Below are 19,097 nucleotides of genomic sequence, written 5' to 3' on the forward strand. Positions count from 1 at the left end.
AAACTTGAGGTTTGGGCTCCTGTACAAGGAGTAAGACCAAACCACAGTAGTTTTACTCAGTTGCTAAATGCTTGGGTTTTGGGTAATACTGGTAATTAAATCATCTCCCCACCATGGAATAGTCTCCCCAACATGCCATAGAATCCTAGTTTGGGAAGGTCACATCATCCATCAGATATCCGAAAAGTTACTGGGTATAAATGAGGGAAACACTAAGAAGCTGAAAAACTTGCCCAAAGTAGTAGCAGTTGTAAAGTCACTTCTTAAAATTTAACATCTCTGAATTACTTTATGACCTCCACACTCAAGTTTTGCTGTCAGTGTTTCTTACTATGCAGTGCATGTGCAAGAAAAGCCATTTCTTTCACATACAGTGAACATAAAAGATTCCTTTAAAATTACTCAGGGTTGCCTTCTTAAAGTTTTGAACCCTCAATCATTCCTGCATTTGAAAGTGAGACAGGGCTGTAAAAAAATACTTCATGGGGTGGGATAGGGAGTGTGGGAGGGAGACACAAGAGGGAGGAGATATGGGGATATATGTATATGTATAGCTGATTCACTTTGTTATAAAGCAGAAACTAACACACCATTGTAAAGCAATTATACTCCAATAAAGATGTTAAAAAAAAAAAAAAAAACCTTCATTGTTCTTTTGAAGTTAAAATGTACCCTAGGCAAAAAAGTGCTGCTTTAGCCACCCTTCCTCCCCCTGCTCCCCCCCGCCCCCCCCCGCCCCCCCCCCCCCACATTTTAGGAGGCCTGGCCTGAGTCTCTTAAGTTTTTCCTTGTGAATTTGGTTTGACCTAATTAGCTTTTGTAGTTTGGATTCACTTATTATATAAATGGCCCAAATTGGTGTGCCTCTTTGTTGAAGCTGATCTAGTAGGTGGCATATACATGATAACAAACTATTCCATGTAGGTGTCCATTCCTTATTAGCCTTCTCAGGGCCTCCATGCCCTTCCTCTTAATCAGTATCTCATTGTCTTCCAGAAAGACATTGACTGTACTTTGCAGCTGCACAGTAATATCTAGTATTTTAGTATTTAATAATCAAGTATGTTTTTATTCTCTTTAGGGTTTCCTCTTGAAATAGATAAAATTCTATCCATAGTATAATACATGATTGTAAAAAAATTTACCTTTTTCAGATAACTGCAAATTCTTTTTTTTTTTCTTTTAACACTAGTCCCCAGATGGAACTTAAGGGTGACCATAGTTAACCCTTGCCCCACACTGCTGCCCTGGCTGGCTGTTCATTAGTGCTTTATGTGTTTAAGAATCCCATGTTATTAGACACTTTAGGTAATTGCTTAGATTTAACGTAACCACTTTACATTCTACCTCTTCAAATATATGACCGTTCAAGGTCACCCAAACAACTGTTCCTACTCTGAGGTGTACATGACTGGTATCACAGGATATCATCTGGCTTCATGAGAAGGTAGCTTGTGGCACCAAAGAGCTTCTTTCAGACTTACTTCTACATGGCCTTTATCTGGCAAATAGTCATAAGAGGCATGGGCAGTTTTTAAAATTTTGTTGGCAGTGTTTCACAATGGCATACTTGTTTCCAGCTAAGTAGATGTTTGGTTGTGGTTAAGAGGAGTCATTGCTGGCATTGAAGCAGACCTGCCTGAACCTTTTTGTTGAATCTTCCTGTTGTTTGGTCTATGTCTTGGAGCTTTACACCTGTGGAAACTATACACAAACACTTTTGTATTAATAGACTTATATCTTTGACAGAATAAATTACCAAGTAATTTCTAAAACATGTCAGATGATCCTTGTAGTAGAGGTAGTGATTTCTTTGAAGTAAATGTAACACCATCAATTCATTCTTACCCCTAGACTTAACCTGTCTCTTGAATTTAATCCCATTTCACCCCTAATTACTGGCTGGACAGACATCTACTTGGGAGGCCACTTTTAAAGTCAGTGTATCATATCTGGTGTTGCTTCCTTGGAATCTACCCTTCATTTCTTAACAATACCGTTGTTTTTCTACTCACCACAGGCCTTAGAATTTTGCAGTTATCTTTGACAACTTGCTCTGCCCTCTTTTTTCCATTCCTAATCAACTACCAAGCTCAGGCAATTAATGCTTTCACTCATTTTGGTGTCTTCTTCTGCATTTTTACTGTGGTTGAGACATTGGGCCCTTAGCAGTTTATATCTGCACTACTAGTCTAGGAACATCCTAAGTGACTTTTCCCCTCCAAACCATCCTACTTGCTGCTTTTTAATACCACCATTTTCATGTTGTTATTCTCCTGCTCATAAAGCTTTTGGTTTAGTGCCATCGAATGAAATCTAGATTCCTTAGCCTGGCATTCAAGGCCCACAGTGTGTCCTATCTTTTTAGTCTTATTTTCCTGAACATGATTGGTATTCTAACCTATTCTTTATTTCTCAAAAATGTGCTTTCTTCCCACTGTGGTATTAACAGCCATCCTTACTTGGCTTCCATTCCCTTTCTCTTTATTTAAATTCCACCTAATCTGTAAGACTCAAGTTGAAGTTCTCCACCTCCTGTGAAGTTTCGCCTGGGTTGTCTCTCCTCTGAACTCTGAGTACTTGCATGTCATTGGACAGTTAACCTTGTAGTACTCTGATACTTCTTGGGTTACAGTGAACTATGTCTCATCATTTTTTGCATTTAATACTTAAGTGGAATGTGCCTTCATATATATTGTTTTATCTGGTTCTTTTTTTAACAGCTAAGGACAAAGAGACCCAGTATCTGTTCTTTTTAACAACTGTTTTCTTATTATCCTAAATAAAATTCATAGATGATATAATGTACCTACAGACGTAGTTTTAAAAAAATCAACAGTAACCTTACTGTAGTATAAAGGAAAAATGAAAAAAATTTGTAACTTGTATTTCAGTTTTCAAATACTCAGCAAAAATTAGACTCTAGAAAGAAAAGTTCCTACAGATTTAAAACCCCTGAACTTTCCTGCTGTACTGTGTTGTACCGCCTTAAACAACTTAACAGGCCCAATCTTGATACTAATACGATTTATCTGAAGTTGCAAGTTATGAATAGCCTTAGTTCCTTTCCCATACAGCATGTGGTCAATACAGCCCAGCCTGTATTAAACTAAAATTAAATTTTACAAAATTTAAATTAAAAGTTACTGGGAGACAAAAGTACTACTTGTAAAGTGGTTAAAACACTTTATTATTACATATTTAGCCTCCTCTTATATGGTTCTTACTTGTTTAAAAAATGGTTCCAGAGGTTATGGCAATAATGTGATATGTTGACTGACTCTTTAATTTTAGGACTTTGATATTTTGTACAGTCCTGTTCATATATGTGACTTTATGTCACATAAACAGCTCAAAAGGATGAGTTGCCTGCAAATACTGAGAGAAGTCTTTACAAAGGAATCAGGTTGATTAGGTCTTTTATCTCTAAAGGTCAGATTGTTGCCTAGTGGTGACAAGAATTCTTTGTGTTTAGACTGTACTCCTGCCTCTCTGATTTTTTTCTTACACAAAAAAGACCCCTTGATAGAAGCCAATTATGTGTACAAATTAAACTACCAAGTCCAAACCTAGGTCTCCTGTGATCTTCTTAGTTTTTTAAAGTACTTGTTCCTTTAGTGGCAAAGGTTTACCAGAGAAGCCATCAGAAATGGTGCTAGATTGATAGAGAAAAACTCTTAAAGAGGAGTATTTATAGGTTCTTGGAAAGTTCTATCTGTGCAGTTCTGTAGTTTCTAAAAGCATGCTAAGGCCGGACTTGGCCCATTTTGCACAATTAAACATTCTAAAACCTGTGGTTGACTAAATAGTTCACATTGTAACAATTTAAAAAATAATGTATTGTCATGGCATTCCAACTTGTAGAGAAAAGTTGTGGGAGATCTAAGTGGCTTAACTTGATACTTAGGATATTTGTCATTGTAAAACTACTGTTTTTTTCTTTTGCAGATTTTCTTGTGAAACGTTCGGGTAGAAAAAGTTGTTGGGACAAACTTCATTTGGTAAGTTTGTCCCACTACCTCCTGCCCCCTACTATACTCTCTGCTGTTCTGAGGCAGCAAAAGGTAATTTACAGATGAATTTTCGGGGCCTGTTTTGTCTGTGGACATAATTATTTAGGTGAACCATTGTATGTTCACTTTAATGTTAAATCTCAATATTTGGTGGTTTGTTGTTTTTTTTTTCCCATTAGGACTCAAGCCAGATTACTTTTCCCATATATAATTGTGCCATAGTATAATATACTGTGCCTAGAAACTTGTATTTAAGTTGAGATTAAATGAGTTGTGGCCCTAATCTTTTGTTTAAAATAGTTATTAACATGATGTTCTTTTAAATTGAAACTTGATTCTTATTTTGAATTTTCTTAAATTGTTAAATCTGTGTGAAAATCAAGGCCTCATTACTAGCGTTAGTGGTACTAATGTGACGTTCAACTAGAAAATAACTCTAAAAAATTTGTTAGTCCTGTCCCCAGTGTGGATGTTAATCCCTGTCCTGTCCTTTTTTTCATAGACCTGTGTGGATCTGTTATTACCTAAGTCTTTATTACTGCCTCTTTTTTCTGCCATCTGTCTAATGGAGGAAATTATTATCTAACTTTATTGAAAAGAGAAGTTGCTGTTTTGGTTTTAAGTTTCTGGATCCAAATCATTCCCTTGTTCCAGAATCTTTAGCTTGGCATTGCCTCCAGATTAAGGATCAAGCTCCTTAGCATGGCATTTTAGGCTCTTTATAAGTGAGCTTTAAGCACATCTACTGCAACTAGGCACTCATTTCCCCCATGCATCTAGAACATCTTTTGCTGTAGCCACCCTGACCTACTTACTGTCCCTCAAATACTGTCCAATATCTTGCCTTTTTTTGGGTCTCATTCTTTGCTTGTGCTGTTCCTGTCCCCCCTTTGTCTCAAAATCTGTCTGGTTCAGCCATTAAAAGTGCGAGTGTTCCACAAAGCCTTACTTGAGTGCCCAGTTCAGAATCCATTTCTCTGTCTTTTGCATCCCCATGGAATTCTATTTCTACATCTCTTATCACACTCTGCCTTATTAGTTATGTTTGTCACCCCACAGGATTGTGAACATCTTGAAGGCAAGAACTATCTTCATGTTTCAATTTTCAGATCACGCAAACGTTCCCTGAGTCCTGGGATACTAGTGTCTTCTCAGTATAATTTCATTATAATTAGGATTTTTGTTTTTGTTGTGTGTGTTTGGTTAAGAATAAGGGAGAAGAATTAGATTCTTTTGTTCTAGTAGAGAAGAATTAGATTCTTTTGTTCTAGTAGAGATTAGTTATCATCTTGTTGATTCAGGATACTGTTTATTTCCATTCTATATAGGAAGGATTTATATAGTACATATAATGTGTCCTTGTAGTCCAAGTTGCTCAGTATCTCACTTGGCTGAGTTATTGTTGGCAAGTGTGAGTTTTAGTTACTGATTAGGGAATTGAGTAATTTCTTGTTAACAGGTGCCTGAAAGAATGAGATTCCATGTTAAGTAGGAAGATAAATGTCTTACTTCGGTAAAGATTTCTCAGAAGTCACATTCTGAGACTGACACTGGAGACCAGTGAAGCCTGCAGATCCGAACTGTCAAATTCTCATACATACATTAAGAAAAGAGAAATCATTTGACTTTGCTTCAAATAAGAATTTTACCCTTCATTTGGCCTAGCAGGGTGCATATTAGACCTTTGGAGAAGAAATGTAATCCTAAGGTATTACTTGACTCTTCAGTGTTTAATTTTTATTTTTTTAATTTTTAAAAAATATTTATTTATTTATTTTTGGCTGCGTTGGGTGGGTCTTCGTTGCTGTGCACAGGCTTTCTTTAGTTCTGTTAGGCGGGGGCTACTCTTCGTTGCAGTGTGCAGGCTTCTCATTGCGGTGGCTTCTCTTGTTGCTCTAGGCGCCTGGGCTCAGTAGTTGTGGCGCACGGGCTTAGTTGCTCCGCAGCATGTGGGATCTTCCCGGACCAGGGCTCAAACCCGTGTCCCTTGCATTGGCAGGCGGATTCTTAACCACTGCGCCACCAGGGAAGCCTGATGTTAGATTATTAAATTAATTTTGATACCAGGAAACATATTATTGGAATTAATATAATGTGGGTTCCAAATTAAAAGACTAAAGAGAGATGACAACTAGATCCAATGTGATCCTAGACTGGATCCTTTTATGGGGGGGGGGGGGAAGTCTCTGTAAAGGATGCAATTGGTTGACCAAATTGGAATATAAAAAGTAGATTAAAGTACTATATCAGTGTCAAGTTTCCTGAATTTGAAAACTAGTTCTGTGGTTATATAAGAGATTATTTTTGTTCTTATAAAGTATATATTGAAGTAGTAAGGGGTAAAGAAGTAGCATGACTTGCCTTAAAGGTCCCAAAGGTCATAGAGTTTAGTGAATGGCAGACTCAGGACTCCTGTCTCTTCTGCCCTCAGAACCATTGCTTTACATCCCTGATTATTTTTTTTGATGGCTTTATCTTCACACTCTGTCTTAGGTCAAGTGAAAAGCTTTTATGCAATATTATTTTGAATTTCCTTTTTAAAAATGTCTTTGTAGAAAAGTTTATTTTCCTAATTACAAGGGTAAAGTAATTCTAAAAGTATAAAAACAAAATCCCTATTCCCACTTTCTTCCTTAGAGTGGTAACCATTGTTAACAATCATTACATCATTTTTCTGTACATGTACAGACATGTTTCTGGATTAATACAAATAATGCTTATGCGTATTTTTATTTTAACCTTTCAAATTACAGAACATTAGAACTTCTACCAAGTTGATAACTATGAGTTAGTGAATTATAGTTTCATAAATGGAATTAGTATGTGTAGTCTTTGGCAATAATGATCCCCCCCACCAAGTGTGTATCTTTTCACCTAGTAAATTTATTTTTAAGAATCAGGGCTGCAGAAATAGTGACTTGTGCAGAGATATGGGCAAGGATGGTTATTGTGGCTATTTTGATTGTAATAGAAAAGTGAAAATAACCTAAATATCTCAGTAATTGATGAATTGTTAGGTTATGGTGTATCGGAATATAATGGAGTACTGAACTGCCATGTTGAAAGTATGTAGTGACACAGGAAGGATTTGGTGCATTGAGGGAAAATGTGCAGAACAATGAATACAGTATGATCCTCCCCCCTCATTTTTCGGGGGTAGATTATGTATGTCTTTGTATATAAATAAAGAAGTGTCCTGGACAGAATTATAAAATATTAACAGTAGTTGTAATTACGTGTAATTGAAGCAAAGGGCAGCAAAGAATGAGAAGGGAAGTTCTACTTATTTACTTAAAAAATAACAGATTTGAGATATAATTCATATATTATACTGTACATTTGACCCATTAACGTATACAGTTCAGTGGCTCAGTATATTCATTGTGCTGTGCAACCATCACTGCAGTCAATTTTAGAACATTTTATTACTTCAGAAAGAAGCTCTCCATACCCTTTAGCTATCACCCCCCTTACCTTCCACCTCCCCCAGATCTAAGTAGCTACTAATGCACTTCCTATCTCTATTAATTTCCCTGTTCCATTTCTGTGAAGTATGATATGTGGACTTTTGTGACCGGCTTCTTTTACTTGGTATAATGTATTCAAGGTTCATCTATATTGAAGCATGTATCAGTACTTCGTTCCTTTTAATTGGCTGATTAATACTCCATTTTGGGATATACAACATTTTGTTTATCCATTCATCCGTCAGTGGACATTTGGGTTGTTTCTGTCTTTTGACTGTCTTGAATAATGCTGCTATAAACATGTGTATACGAGTTTTTCTGTAGATGTGTTTTTGTCTCTCAGACAAAATTCCACTCTCTTTAGGAGTGGAATTGCTGGGTCAGGTGGTAGCTAGCTCTATGTTTAATTGTTTGAGGAACTGCTAGGCTGTTTTCCAAGGAGGCTGAACCATTTTACACTCCCACAAGCAGTATCTGGGGACAGTTGCTTGCTTTTTACACCTGTATTTTAAATTTTCTTAGAAGGAACATGCATTACTATTACAACTAAAAAATTAAGAAGTGTTAAACTACTTCTCTTAGGCTAACAGTAATGACTCAATTTCTTCCTTTTGGTGATAGTATAATTACCATTCTGGAACCCAAGTTTTGTGAGTCAGTTGTTGACTACTTTTTAATGATTGGCTATATCTGCTCTTTGTAATATTAATATTACAAGGACCTCCAGCAGCTTCGTGATTCATATTGGTTGCAGAGTACCCATGATCTTGGCTTTTTCTTATGAACTTGGAATTCCTATAGAAAGTTTTACCTTTCCTCAGATGTTTAAAGCAGCACCTCTTACTTTGAACTATGTTATCTGTTTTCTTATCTCCCCTCTTGCACCATAAATTCTTTAATCTTCCTTAGCCCCCACATCTAGGCCTTTACCTATTACTGTCAGTTATACTCTAAAATAACTTATATCCTTATGCTTTTATTCCATCTGCACTGCCTCCATTCTAAATCAAGCTACCATTTTCCTCCCTGTAATTGTCTCCTGATTCTCTTTATTCTTTTTGTTCTCTAATCCATTCACCACACAGTAATCAGAATTATTTTAAAATCAAATCATATCACTCGGCTGTTTAAAATCTGTCAATGAATTTTTGACACTTGGAATATAATCTGTTGCACTTGGAATATAATTTATACTCCTTACTATCTACATTATCCTCTTGTACATTTCTCCATCTTCAAGTTGGGCCACTCTTCTTTCTGGCTCAGTACATTTTAGCTATACTGGCTTCCTCTTTTTAATCCTTCAGAAATGCCAAAGTCTTTTCCTTGTCAGGAACACATGCTGTTTTCTGTACCAGAAACTGGCCTTGCTGCACAGAGAGGCCTTTTCTGACCACCTTATCTAAAGTAGGACTCCCATACCCCCACCCTCTCAGTCTCTGTCTCAGCATCCTGTTTGTTTCCTTTATCACATTGAGCACAATTTGTAATTATAATTATTTGTTTCTGTCTTCCACACTGGGATATGAGCTCCTTAGTGCAGGAACCAGCACAGTGTCATAGTGTTTGACACGTAGTTAGTTCTCAGGTAATTGTTGATTGACCAAAGTGCAGCACACCATTTTACAGTCTTTATTTGGTGTAGAAATGGAAGACATCAGGGACTTCCCTGGTGGTCCAGTGGCTAATAAGATTCTGCACTCCCAGTACAGGGGGCCCGGGTTTGATCCCTGGTCGGGGAGCTAAGATCCCACATGCCTCGCGGCCAAAAAACCAAAACATAAAACAGAAGCAATATTGTAATAAATTCAATAAAGACTTTAAGAATGGTCCACATCAAAAAAATAAAAGAAAAGGAAAGTAAAAACTTTGTGAAAATTTCAAATGTATAAAAGTAGAGAAAATAGGTTAATCTCCATTTACTTATTTCATTGGGCTTCAAAAGCTATCAACTCATGGGCCCATCCTGTTTCATAGATATATACTCCTACTCATTTTGCCTATTCCATGATATATTACTTCATGTGTACATATTTTAATTGTATATCTAAAAGAAACTTCTAAAAAGCCATAACCACAGAAACCTCCTAACCACTGTGACATTGTCAGTTATACAGAAAATTAATAAATAACATCAAATATTATATGGGCAGATTTCCCTAAATGTCTCAAATTATTTTCATACTTTGAATTAGGATCCAAGCAAAGTCCATATATTGCAATTGGTTGACATGTCACATCTCTTTTTTAATCTGAGTTTTCCTTTGATCTCTTCTGTCTTGCAGTTTAAAGAATTTGGGTTATTTTTATATTTTTATAGCTTTCTCTAGACTAGATCATTATGTTCATCCTATATTTCATTAGCAGTTGTAAAATGGTGATACTTATTTGTGTCTTTCCTTGTTTGTGTATTAGGTGAAATACTACCCCCATCAACTACTTGGTTGTACAGAGGTTCAGTTTATATAGGAAAAGCAAGATAAATACTAATTCTTTGCCTTTATTTACCAGTTTCAAAAATAAGAAGTTGCTTACTTAGCATTCCTCCAGTGGTGACCAATGAGAGGGAGAGAGAGAAATATTATGAACTTATAATTAAACATATTGAAATTCAATATATGGTGCTTATTATTTTTGCTCAAATTATTCCATTTTCACCAGTGATTCTGTTTAGATTGGCTCTGGAGTCCTTTTGATATACCCTTAGTAGTCTTTGATAGTTTCCTTGCTTTCCAATTTAATGTTCCAGGATCAACTTACACATTTTCTGTTCTAGACCTGTAATTGGCTATTTCTCAGGAGCCTTGTTGGCTCCTTTTGAAGTGAGAATTAGTATTTAGATACCATGGTCTAGATGCTTAGAATGCTCATTGCTGCTGGGTCAGTTCCATAACATTTTTGCAGTAAGATTATTTTTAGTATTTCATGAAGAGTTTGATTATATTCATACTCCTCACCTACACATCACATAAAACTTACCCTTTAAAAGCATACAGTTCAGGAGTTTTCAGTATGTTGTGCTAAACCACCACTAATCTGTTTTCTGTCTCTACCTAGATTTAAAATTCTGGGCAATTCATATAAATGAAATCGTACAATATGGTCTTTTGTGCCTGGCTTCTTTCAGTTAGTATTATGTTTTCAGAGTTCATCCGTATTGTATCATGCGTCAGTATTTTAGTCTTCTTTTATTGCTGGATAATATTCCATTGTGTGGATATACCACATTTTATTCTTTCATCATTTGATGGACATTTGGGTTGTTTCTGCTTCTTGGCTGTTATGAAGAATGCTGCTGTGAACATTAACACACAAGTTTTTGTGTGGATATGTTTTCAGTTCTCTTGGGTATATACCCAGGAATGGAGTTAATGACTCATATGGTGACTTTTAAAGGAACTGCTAAACCATTTTCTACAGCAGTGCATGAAGGTTTCAAGTTCTCCATATTCCACTACCTTTTTTATGTTAATATCTTCATCACTGGAGTTGCACTTTGTTATCTGTTTTGCAAAACTTCAAATCCACTTCTTTTTTTTTTTTTTAATTAATTTTATTTTATTTATATTTATTATTTTTGGCTGTGTTGGGTCTTCGTTTCTGTGCGAGGGCTTTCTTTAGTTGCGGCAAGTGGGGGCCACTCTTCATCGCGGTGCGCGGGCCTTTCACTGTCGTGGCCTCTCTTGTTGTGGGGCACAGGCTCCAGACGCGCAGGCTCAGTAGTTGTGGCTCACGGGCCTAGTTGCTCCGCGGCATGTGGGATCTTCCCAGACCAGGGCTCGAACCCGTGTCCCCTGCATTGGCAGGCAGACTCTCAACCACTGCGCCACCAGGGAAGCCCCACTTCTTTTTGAGTTATTTAAAATATAGCAGTTTGAATATATATATGATACTGTCATTAGACATTTAATTCTAAAACACAAATATCTTTTGCACAACATTAGGACAGTTTAAAAATAAAATTCATCCAGTAGGTGTTTCTTTTTAAAGTGATCTTTAAGAGATTTTTTTCTAATAAGTTCATACCCTCAGGAATAATTTCTTTACCTTTCCTCCTTTCCTTTTTAATTAATTCCAACAGGTGGCCTCTTTACATACCCTTGCCACCTCATCTAAAACAGCACTTCTTTGTTACTCCTTATCCCTAAACCCTGCTTTATTTTCTTTGTAACACTTACCAGCTACCTAATATAAACATGTCTATTTATTTGTTTCTAGTGGGGAAGGCAGGCAGTAAAATTTTTATTTTATTTCATTTTTTAAATTTATTTTTGGCTGCGTTGGGTCTTCGTTGCTGTGCACAGGCTTTCTCTAGTTGAGATGAGCGGCGCTACTCTTTTTGCGGTGCACAGGCTTCTCATCATGGTGGCTTCTCCTGTTGGCGGAGCACAGGCTCTAGGCGTGCGGGCTTCAGTAGTTGCAGCACGTGGACTCAGTGGTTGTGGCGCACGGGCTTAGTTGCTCCGTGGCATGTGGGATCTTCCTGGACTAGGGATCGAACCCGTGTCCCCTGCATTGGCAGGCGGATTCTTTTATTTATTTATTTATTTTGGCTGCATTGGGTCGTCTTTGCTGCGCGCGGGCCCCCTCCAGCCGCGGCGAGCAGGGGCCACCCCGCGCCGCGGTGTGCGGGCTTCTCACTGCGGTGGTCTCTCTTGCCGCGGAGCGCAGGCTCTAGGCACATGGGCCTCAGCAGCTGCAGCACACGGGCTCAGTAGCTGTGGCGCAAGGGCCCAGCTGCCCCAAGGCACGTGGGAGCTTCCCAGACCAGGGATCGAACCCATGTCCCCTGCAGTGGCAGGCGGACTCTCAACCACTGCGCCACCAGGGAAGTCCCAGGCATTAAAATTAAGCTCCATGACTTTTTGGTTACAGTTGTCTCCCCTAGATCTAGAGCAGTGCCTGGGATATATTAGGTGTTGAATAAATATTTATTGAAATGAATGAATAAATGAGAATTTTATGCCAATCTGTGTTCTTGAGCTAGGTTATATCACAAAGACTTGTTTTAGGTTTGAATAATGGTAAGAATGATGACTCTGAGTTGATTTGTTACTAAACCACTTGGTTCTTCCTCATCCTTCTAGCCTCTGAACAATGGAGTACCCCAAACCACCACTTGGTCCTCTTAGTTTCTCCATCTGTACTTGCCCCAGAATTTACTAGCTTTAATGCCATCCACACACTTATGCCTCCCACATTTATGTTACTATCTCTAGCTTCCATCTTCTTCATCTCCAAGCTAGTTTGTTCAGCTTTTACTTGGTGTCTTCAACAGGATATCTGTTAGACATCTCAAATATAACGTGTCTAAAACGGAACCTTTGATTCCCTGTTCTCCCTCCTGTACCTCTGCACAGAGTGGGTAATCCATTTTCTGATGTTTTCCCTCATCAGTAAATGGGAAATCCTTGCTTCTAGATGCTGAAGCCAGAAAGTGTGACTTCTTTTATTTAATGAATTAGCTCAAATCCTGTGGGTGGTAATTTCAAAATATATCCAGAATCCAGCAATGTCTCACCATTTCCATCACTACTTCTTATGGTGATTATTTCCTTCTGACAGGTCTTCCTGTTTCCTCCTATGCTCCCTCAGCTCCCCCAACAATCTAGTCTGTTCCCACCCTATAGCCAGAGCCATCCTTTAAGTCACCTCATGTCACTCCTCTGTTGATAACTGCACAAGGCTCCACATGTTCTGGGCCCTGCTGCTTCTTTGATGTCCTCTGTTCCCTCACTTTCACTGCTCACAAAGAGTTTACTTTGAATATTGAATGCCAGACTGCCTAAAATACCCTATATTCATGGAAGTTTAGTGAACTAGAAATGGTGGCTTTGCATGAAATGTATCTATTTTTTTTAATAAAAAGCTACTTATTAGAGATGATAGTGTTCTTACTAGCCTGTCTTTGAGTTTCTTGTTAGGTATTCCTCCCCCACTCTTATAGTTGTTTCTGAAAACCAGGTAAAGGTATTAGTGCAGTTTATGTGAGTTTTCAGTGAGCATAGGATATTGGGGCAAAAGGCAGTTTTTTCATATTTTTTTACTAAGCCAGTTTGGTTCCCACAGATGGGGAGATCCATTTTGAATTTACAGATAACCACAAAAACATACTGTAATATTACAAGAATATTGTTTTTGCATTTGCAGGTCAGTTTTAGTTATTGCTTTATTATTTTCATCTAAGGTTTGTAATATTTTTTGTATTGCTATCAACATTCAGAACATGAGCCTTTGCTACTTTTTTGCTCAAATAGTTTACGACCAGGAGGATTTTCACAAGGGAGTTAAGGAGTTTGGATTTGACTAGTGGGGATTGGCTGGGTGATATTCAGCTTTTCCTTGGCTGACTCTGTTCAGGTCTTTTTTTAAAAAATTTTTTTTTTAAAGATTTATTTATTGATTGATTGATTGATTGCTATGTTGGGTCTTCGTTTCTGTGCTAGGGCTTTCTGTAGTTGCGGCAAGCGGGGGCCACTCTTCATCGCAGTGCGCGGGCCTCTCACTATCGTGGCCTCTCTTGTTGCGGAGCACAGGCTCCAGACGCGCAGGCTCAGTAGTTGTGGCTCACGGGCCTAGTTGCTCCGCGGCATGTGGGATCTTCCCAGACCAGGGCGCGAACCCGTGTCCCCTGCATTAGCAGGCAGATTCTCAACCACTGCGCCACCAGGGAAGCCCCTGGTCAGGTGTTTAGGTCCTTGTATATGCAGTTTCTTTAATTACGGTATGGCCAAATGGGGTTGGGGGATGTGTGTGTGGGAATTGGCAATTTTGTCCTTCTTTTTTTTTTTCTTTTTCAAGATCCAGGCATAAAGGAAAGAAAAGCCTTGCCAAGATACCAAAGAAAGGACGGGGATCTCTCCTCCTAATCTGGGCCTCCTGTCATGGTAAGTACTAAGAAATAACAAGAAAATTGAACTTGAACTCTGTCCTGACAATTAAGTGAATACTAATAAGTTCATAGTTACCCATTTTTGTTATTGTGAGAAATCATTTCACTTTTTCTTTCCCAGAACTCTCTTGTCTATTTTCTTTTATTGTTTACTTAGTAGTAATAATTTTAGAATATTGTAGTGTCTTAGAGCAGTTTTGCTTCTATTAACTTTAATCCTGTGAGTTAGATATTGTCTCTTTTCAGTCAGATAGTAAATGGAGTCAAGACTAAAACCCATGTTTCTTGGACTACTTCAGGGTTCTTATTCCTTTTCTAGGAAGGAAGGTATCGTGAAAAGCTTTTCTCTGTGTGTGTGTTTGTGTGTGTGTGTGCGCACACGCGCGCGCATGTGTGTGTTTTGTTGTGTATAGGAGAATTATATGGTCATACACATATTCTTTATGAATTTACTTTTCTGGATAGAAGCAATTCCCTGTCTTCCCTGTCCTGTCTCTTTAAGGCATTATTTTTATCCCAGAGAAGATGAAGTAGCTCTCTGCACACTCCCTACGTACGTCTTTGACTAAAATGAGTGTATTTCAGTGACTTGTGGGCCATTTAGGACTCAGTTCAGGCAGAGATGATGGAGCAATGAGCCAACCACATTTCTGTCAATCCTGAGAACACGTAAACCGTGCTCCAAGGCTTAAAAAAGAAATGGTCCTCTATAATATTGTCCCGCTTCTATCTTGGTGATGTTTTCTAGAACCAAACTCTGTCTCATGCTGGTGCACAAAGAAGGAATTGAAAAGGCCATGTTAATTTCAAGCTTCATTAGGAACATGGGTGGAAAATGCTTTTCAAAATTAAAAACAAACTAAAACAAAACAGAAAAACTAGTTGTATAGAAGTGTCATATTAAAATGACGACAAAGGTAACTGCTCTCATCTTAAATCTTTGCCAGTTTTTTCTTAGTTTGTGGGCATAACAACTTTCTAATGTATCCTATACCCAAACACTGATGAGCTTTTCTTTAGACTATATTTTATTTTATTGGTTTTCACGAGTTTTTAATGAACTGAAAAAGTGTTTGCCTAATATTTTATGGTATGTATGCCAATGCTAATGAATAGCAGATGGTGGGCTTATGAAAGCAGCTCTGTTCTGTACTGAGGGGTTGTCCTTCATTGTGTACCACATAGCTACAATGGTGTGGTCCTCATTCTGGTGCTGCTGGGGTCTCTGGTGCCCTGCAGACAGTCTTCCTGGTGCGCTCTGGAGATACTTGTGTGTGCAGTATTTGGGGAGCAGTATGACCGTGGGTCTTTTTTTAAAAATCTGTCATAAAGTAGCATTACAACAAGTTTTTACAAGTACTTATTTACAACTCTTCCACCAAAACCCATGGTTGTGTTCCTTTCTAACTAGTTTATGTCCATATGTATATTTTATGTAGTTGGAATTAAAACATAATTATTTTGCTTATTTCACTAAATGAATTAAACATTTTCCCTTGTTGACTCATTGGATTCCTAATGATTTTTTACTAGCTACATATCATTTTGCAAGTTGTTGAATCATTGATTTAAGTAATATTAATTAATATTTTGTTTTAGAATTTTGGTTCTGTGTCCTTAATCCTTATTTTTTGTATAGAGAATTCAGAAGTACTGGTTTTTCTTTCTTTTTTTAGTGTATACTTCTATACTAATTTGAGTAACATCGTCATACTTTTAAAAGTTCTTAAATGAGATTGAGGTTTTTTTGGGGAGGTTAAGCATTAGGAAGATGTTCTCATGTTTCATTATGGAAAATCTCAAGCCTGTGCAAATCGAGAATAGTATGATGAACCCTCATATATGCATCAACCAGCTGCAATAATCATCAGTTCATGGCCACACTTGTTTCTTCTGACTCCCTCACCCCGGCCTCTTTGGATTATTTTGAAACAGATCACAAACATTATATCAAGGGAAATTTATTTTTGATGGCCTTTAATACCAGTCTTAAGAATGATGAATTGACAGACTGACAATCACTTTAACTTTTACATTTGTCAAATGTTCCTACAGATATTTCACTCTTAAGTATAGTTTTTTTTTTTTATCCTGGAAGGCTGTATATAAATTTAGTTTATAGGCATTTCCACTGGTCAGCCTCTACTCGCCATGTTCTTTAAATATTTATCTCTAATATTGACTTCTGAGATACAGACTTAAGTCTCTTACCTGCATAGTTTAGTGAATAGCAGAAATTAGCCTGGAACTGTGGTGACTGATCCCTTTTCAAGATTTTATAGGTGACCCCATATGGCGCTGGTGGATATTAAGTACCACCAGATTCCACAATGCCTGGTGTTCCTCAGCAATAGCAGGAAATTGACCATGTGGAATACATTCTCCTACTAATAAACTACCGCTTAATAAGCTAGCCTAGGAGAAATTTGTTTTCAAGCCTCTTATCAGGCTAACACTTGACAGACTTTTTCTTTTTTCTTTTTTTTTTTTTTAGTACATTTATTTATTTATTTATGGCTGTGTTGGGTCTTTGTTGCTGCGCACGAGCTTTCTCTAGTTGCAGTGAGCGGGGGCTACTCTTCATTGTGGTGGCTTCTCTTGTTGCAGAGCATGGGCTCTAGACACGCGGGCTTCAGTAGTTGTGGCACACGGGCTCAGTAGTTGTGGCTTGTGGGCCTCTAGAGCGCAGGCTCAGTAGTTGTGGCGCACGGGCTTAGTTGCTCCGCGGCATGTGGGATCTTCCCGGACCAGGGTTTGAACCCGTGTCCCCTGCATTGGCAGGCGGATTCTTAGCCACTGTGCCACCAGGGAAGTCCCCAGACTTTTTCTTCCTTGCCTTTTGTCTCCTTCCAGCTCTTCCTCCATCAGCCATCTCAAGTTTGTCCTCCCTTTTACATATGAAACTCAGAAACTGTAATAAATTAGGCAGTTGATTCAGCTTATGCTTAGCCAAGTAATATTTTTACCATTCTTCTTGGAAAGTCTATGAAGAGTTTATCCTAATCCTTGGGGATTAAATGCATTTTTATGTATTGTGTTGGCCATAAAGTTCATTCGGATTTTTCTGTAAGAGCGTGTGGAAAAATCCGAACGAACTTTTTGGCCAGCCCAATGTAAGGGGGAAAATCAGTCCAGAAACTGTACAGGTAACGTGAACGGAGACAGTCTTATTAAAAAAGCATTTATTTTATTTGACTGTGAAATATTATTTCTTTATGCTCATCTTGTTTGCCAAATTCTCAATTCTCTTATGCTGAAAATCATTTGTTCCATTTTCAGTTTTCGGTAACTGCTTTGGTTATATACATTGGCCTGGATTAGCCCCCAAGTAAATGTGCCAGCAAGAATGAATTGATAAATGGCTTCTCTAGTTTTTTTTTTTTTTTTTTAAGCCTGCTATATTATTTCAGTTCTATGCTATTTAGAGGTCAGTAAAAATCTAGTCTGGGAATCACTTAAATAATGATCTGTCAAATGATCTTGAAGAGAATAAAAGTTTAGGCCTTATATAGTTAGGTGAGTTTAAAAAGTTAATGTGATGCTGAGAAAGCATGTTTACAGTGTACTTTTATGTAATAATTTTTAAAAGCCCTCCCCCCATATTTCATAGCTTTTCCTGCCTATCCCCTATTGGTTTATGAGAAAAACTTCCTAAATTCAAGTTTTCTCATATCTTTTCTCTTTAGTGCTGAGTGTAAATACTCAGTGTTCTTTAAGTCAAGAACTACCTCTTAAGAATGGAAATAGAATTGGTTAAAAGAAAAAAAGGTAACATTTATAGGAAAATTGAGTTCCTTTCAAATATGACTATGTCCCTTATTCCTTCACCCAATCATTGACCTCAGAGGAAATGAGTGGAAAGGAATAAAATGGAACAGATTGACACAAAACTCTTCATATAACAAGTTATTTTGGTGTTTATAGAAGTGGAGTCATTCTTTGTACACCCTAGGTAATTATATTTCTGGAGGCTCCAAGCCATGTCATATCAACCTTACTAAAACACACCAACTTCATTAAACTTTTATTTATTTATTGCTATAAATAACTGAATAGATTTGTATACTTTTGCTTTTGAAATTATTTGATTATCAGCTACGATTTCTTGACAGTCATGGTGAATACTTAGCAGTGTCACTTCCCTAGGACTGCTAAGTATATGACAAGTTTTATATTTTTTGGTAGCATTTTATGAACCATTTATAAAGTTGTTACAGTTTTATTTTTAGAATTTGAAGCTGCTAATTTCTTTATACATTTTAAGTATCAAACTTTTTAAAAGTTTGTGCCTCAAGATAAAACCTGTGCCTCAAGATAAAATGGCCCCTTAGAGGGGTTGGAATGGGCCCAGTCAGCTAGAGTAGCAAAGATACGGTTTTATGGGTAGTAGCTGAGTGAGTGAGTGTTGTTGAAGTCTCTGTATGGCTGTTCGTTTCATCACTAGGAGACTGGTTTTATAGAAAGCCTGACTTCAGATTAAACAGCTTTAATTGGTACAGTCAGTGGTACCACATCCATGGAGTCCCAGATTAATCGGGGAAAATTACAGAAAGTTCCAAAAAGCAACACCTGAATGTGCTGTGTACCAGCAACTATTTACATAGCATTTACTTTACATTAGGTTTTATAAGTAATCTAGAGGTGATTTAAAGTATACTGGAGGATGAGCATAGGTTATATGCAAATACTGTATACCTTTTTTATATAAGGGATTTGAGTATCCAT

The 19,097-nt window shown here is 37.6% G+C and overlaps 1 protein-coding gene across 1 annotated transcript in view; it reads left to right on the top strand.

The window, feature by feature from the left end:
• The window catches only part of MTMR3 (myotubularin related protein 3), a 133,123-nt gene that overhangs the window by 68,098 nt on the left and 45,928 nt on the right, over positions 1 to 19,097 (top strand). The window contains 2 exon segments of the mRNA XM_082417321.1: positions 3,949 to 4,001; positions 14,282 to 14,367. Coding sequence (XP_082273447.1) covers positions 14,365 to 14,367 — 3 coding nt within the window. The 5' untranslated portion in view covers positions 3,949 to 4,001; positions 14,282 to 14,364.

Source organism: Balaenoptera physalus, assembly GCF_965194825.1.
Source record: "Balaenoptera physalus genome assembly, chromosome: 12".
NCBI lineage: Eukaryota > Metazoa > Chordata > Mammalia > Artiodactyla > Balaenopteridae > Balaenoptera > Balaenoptera physalus.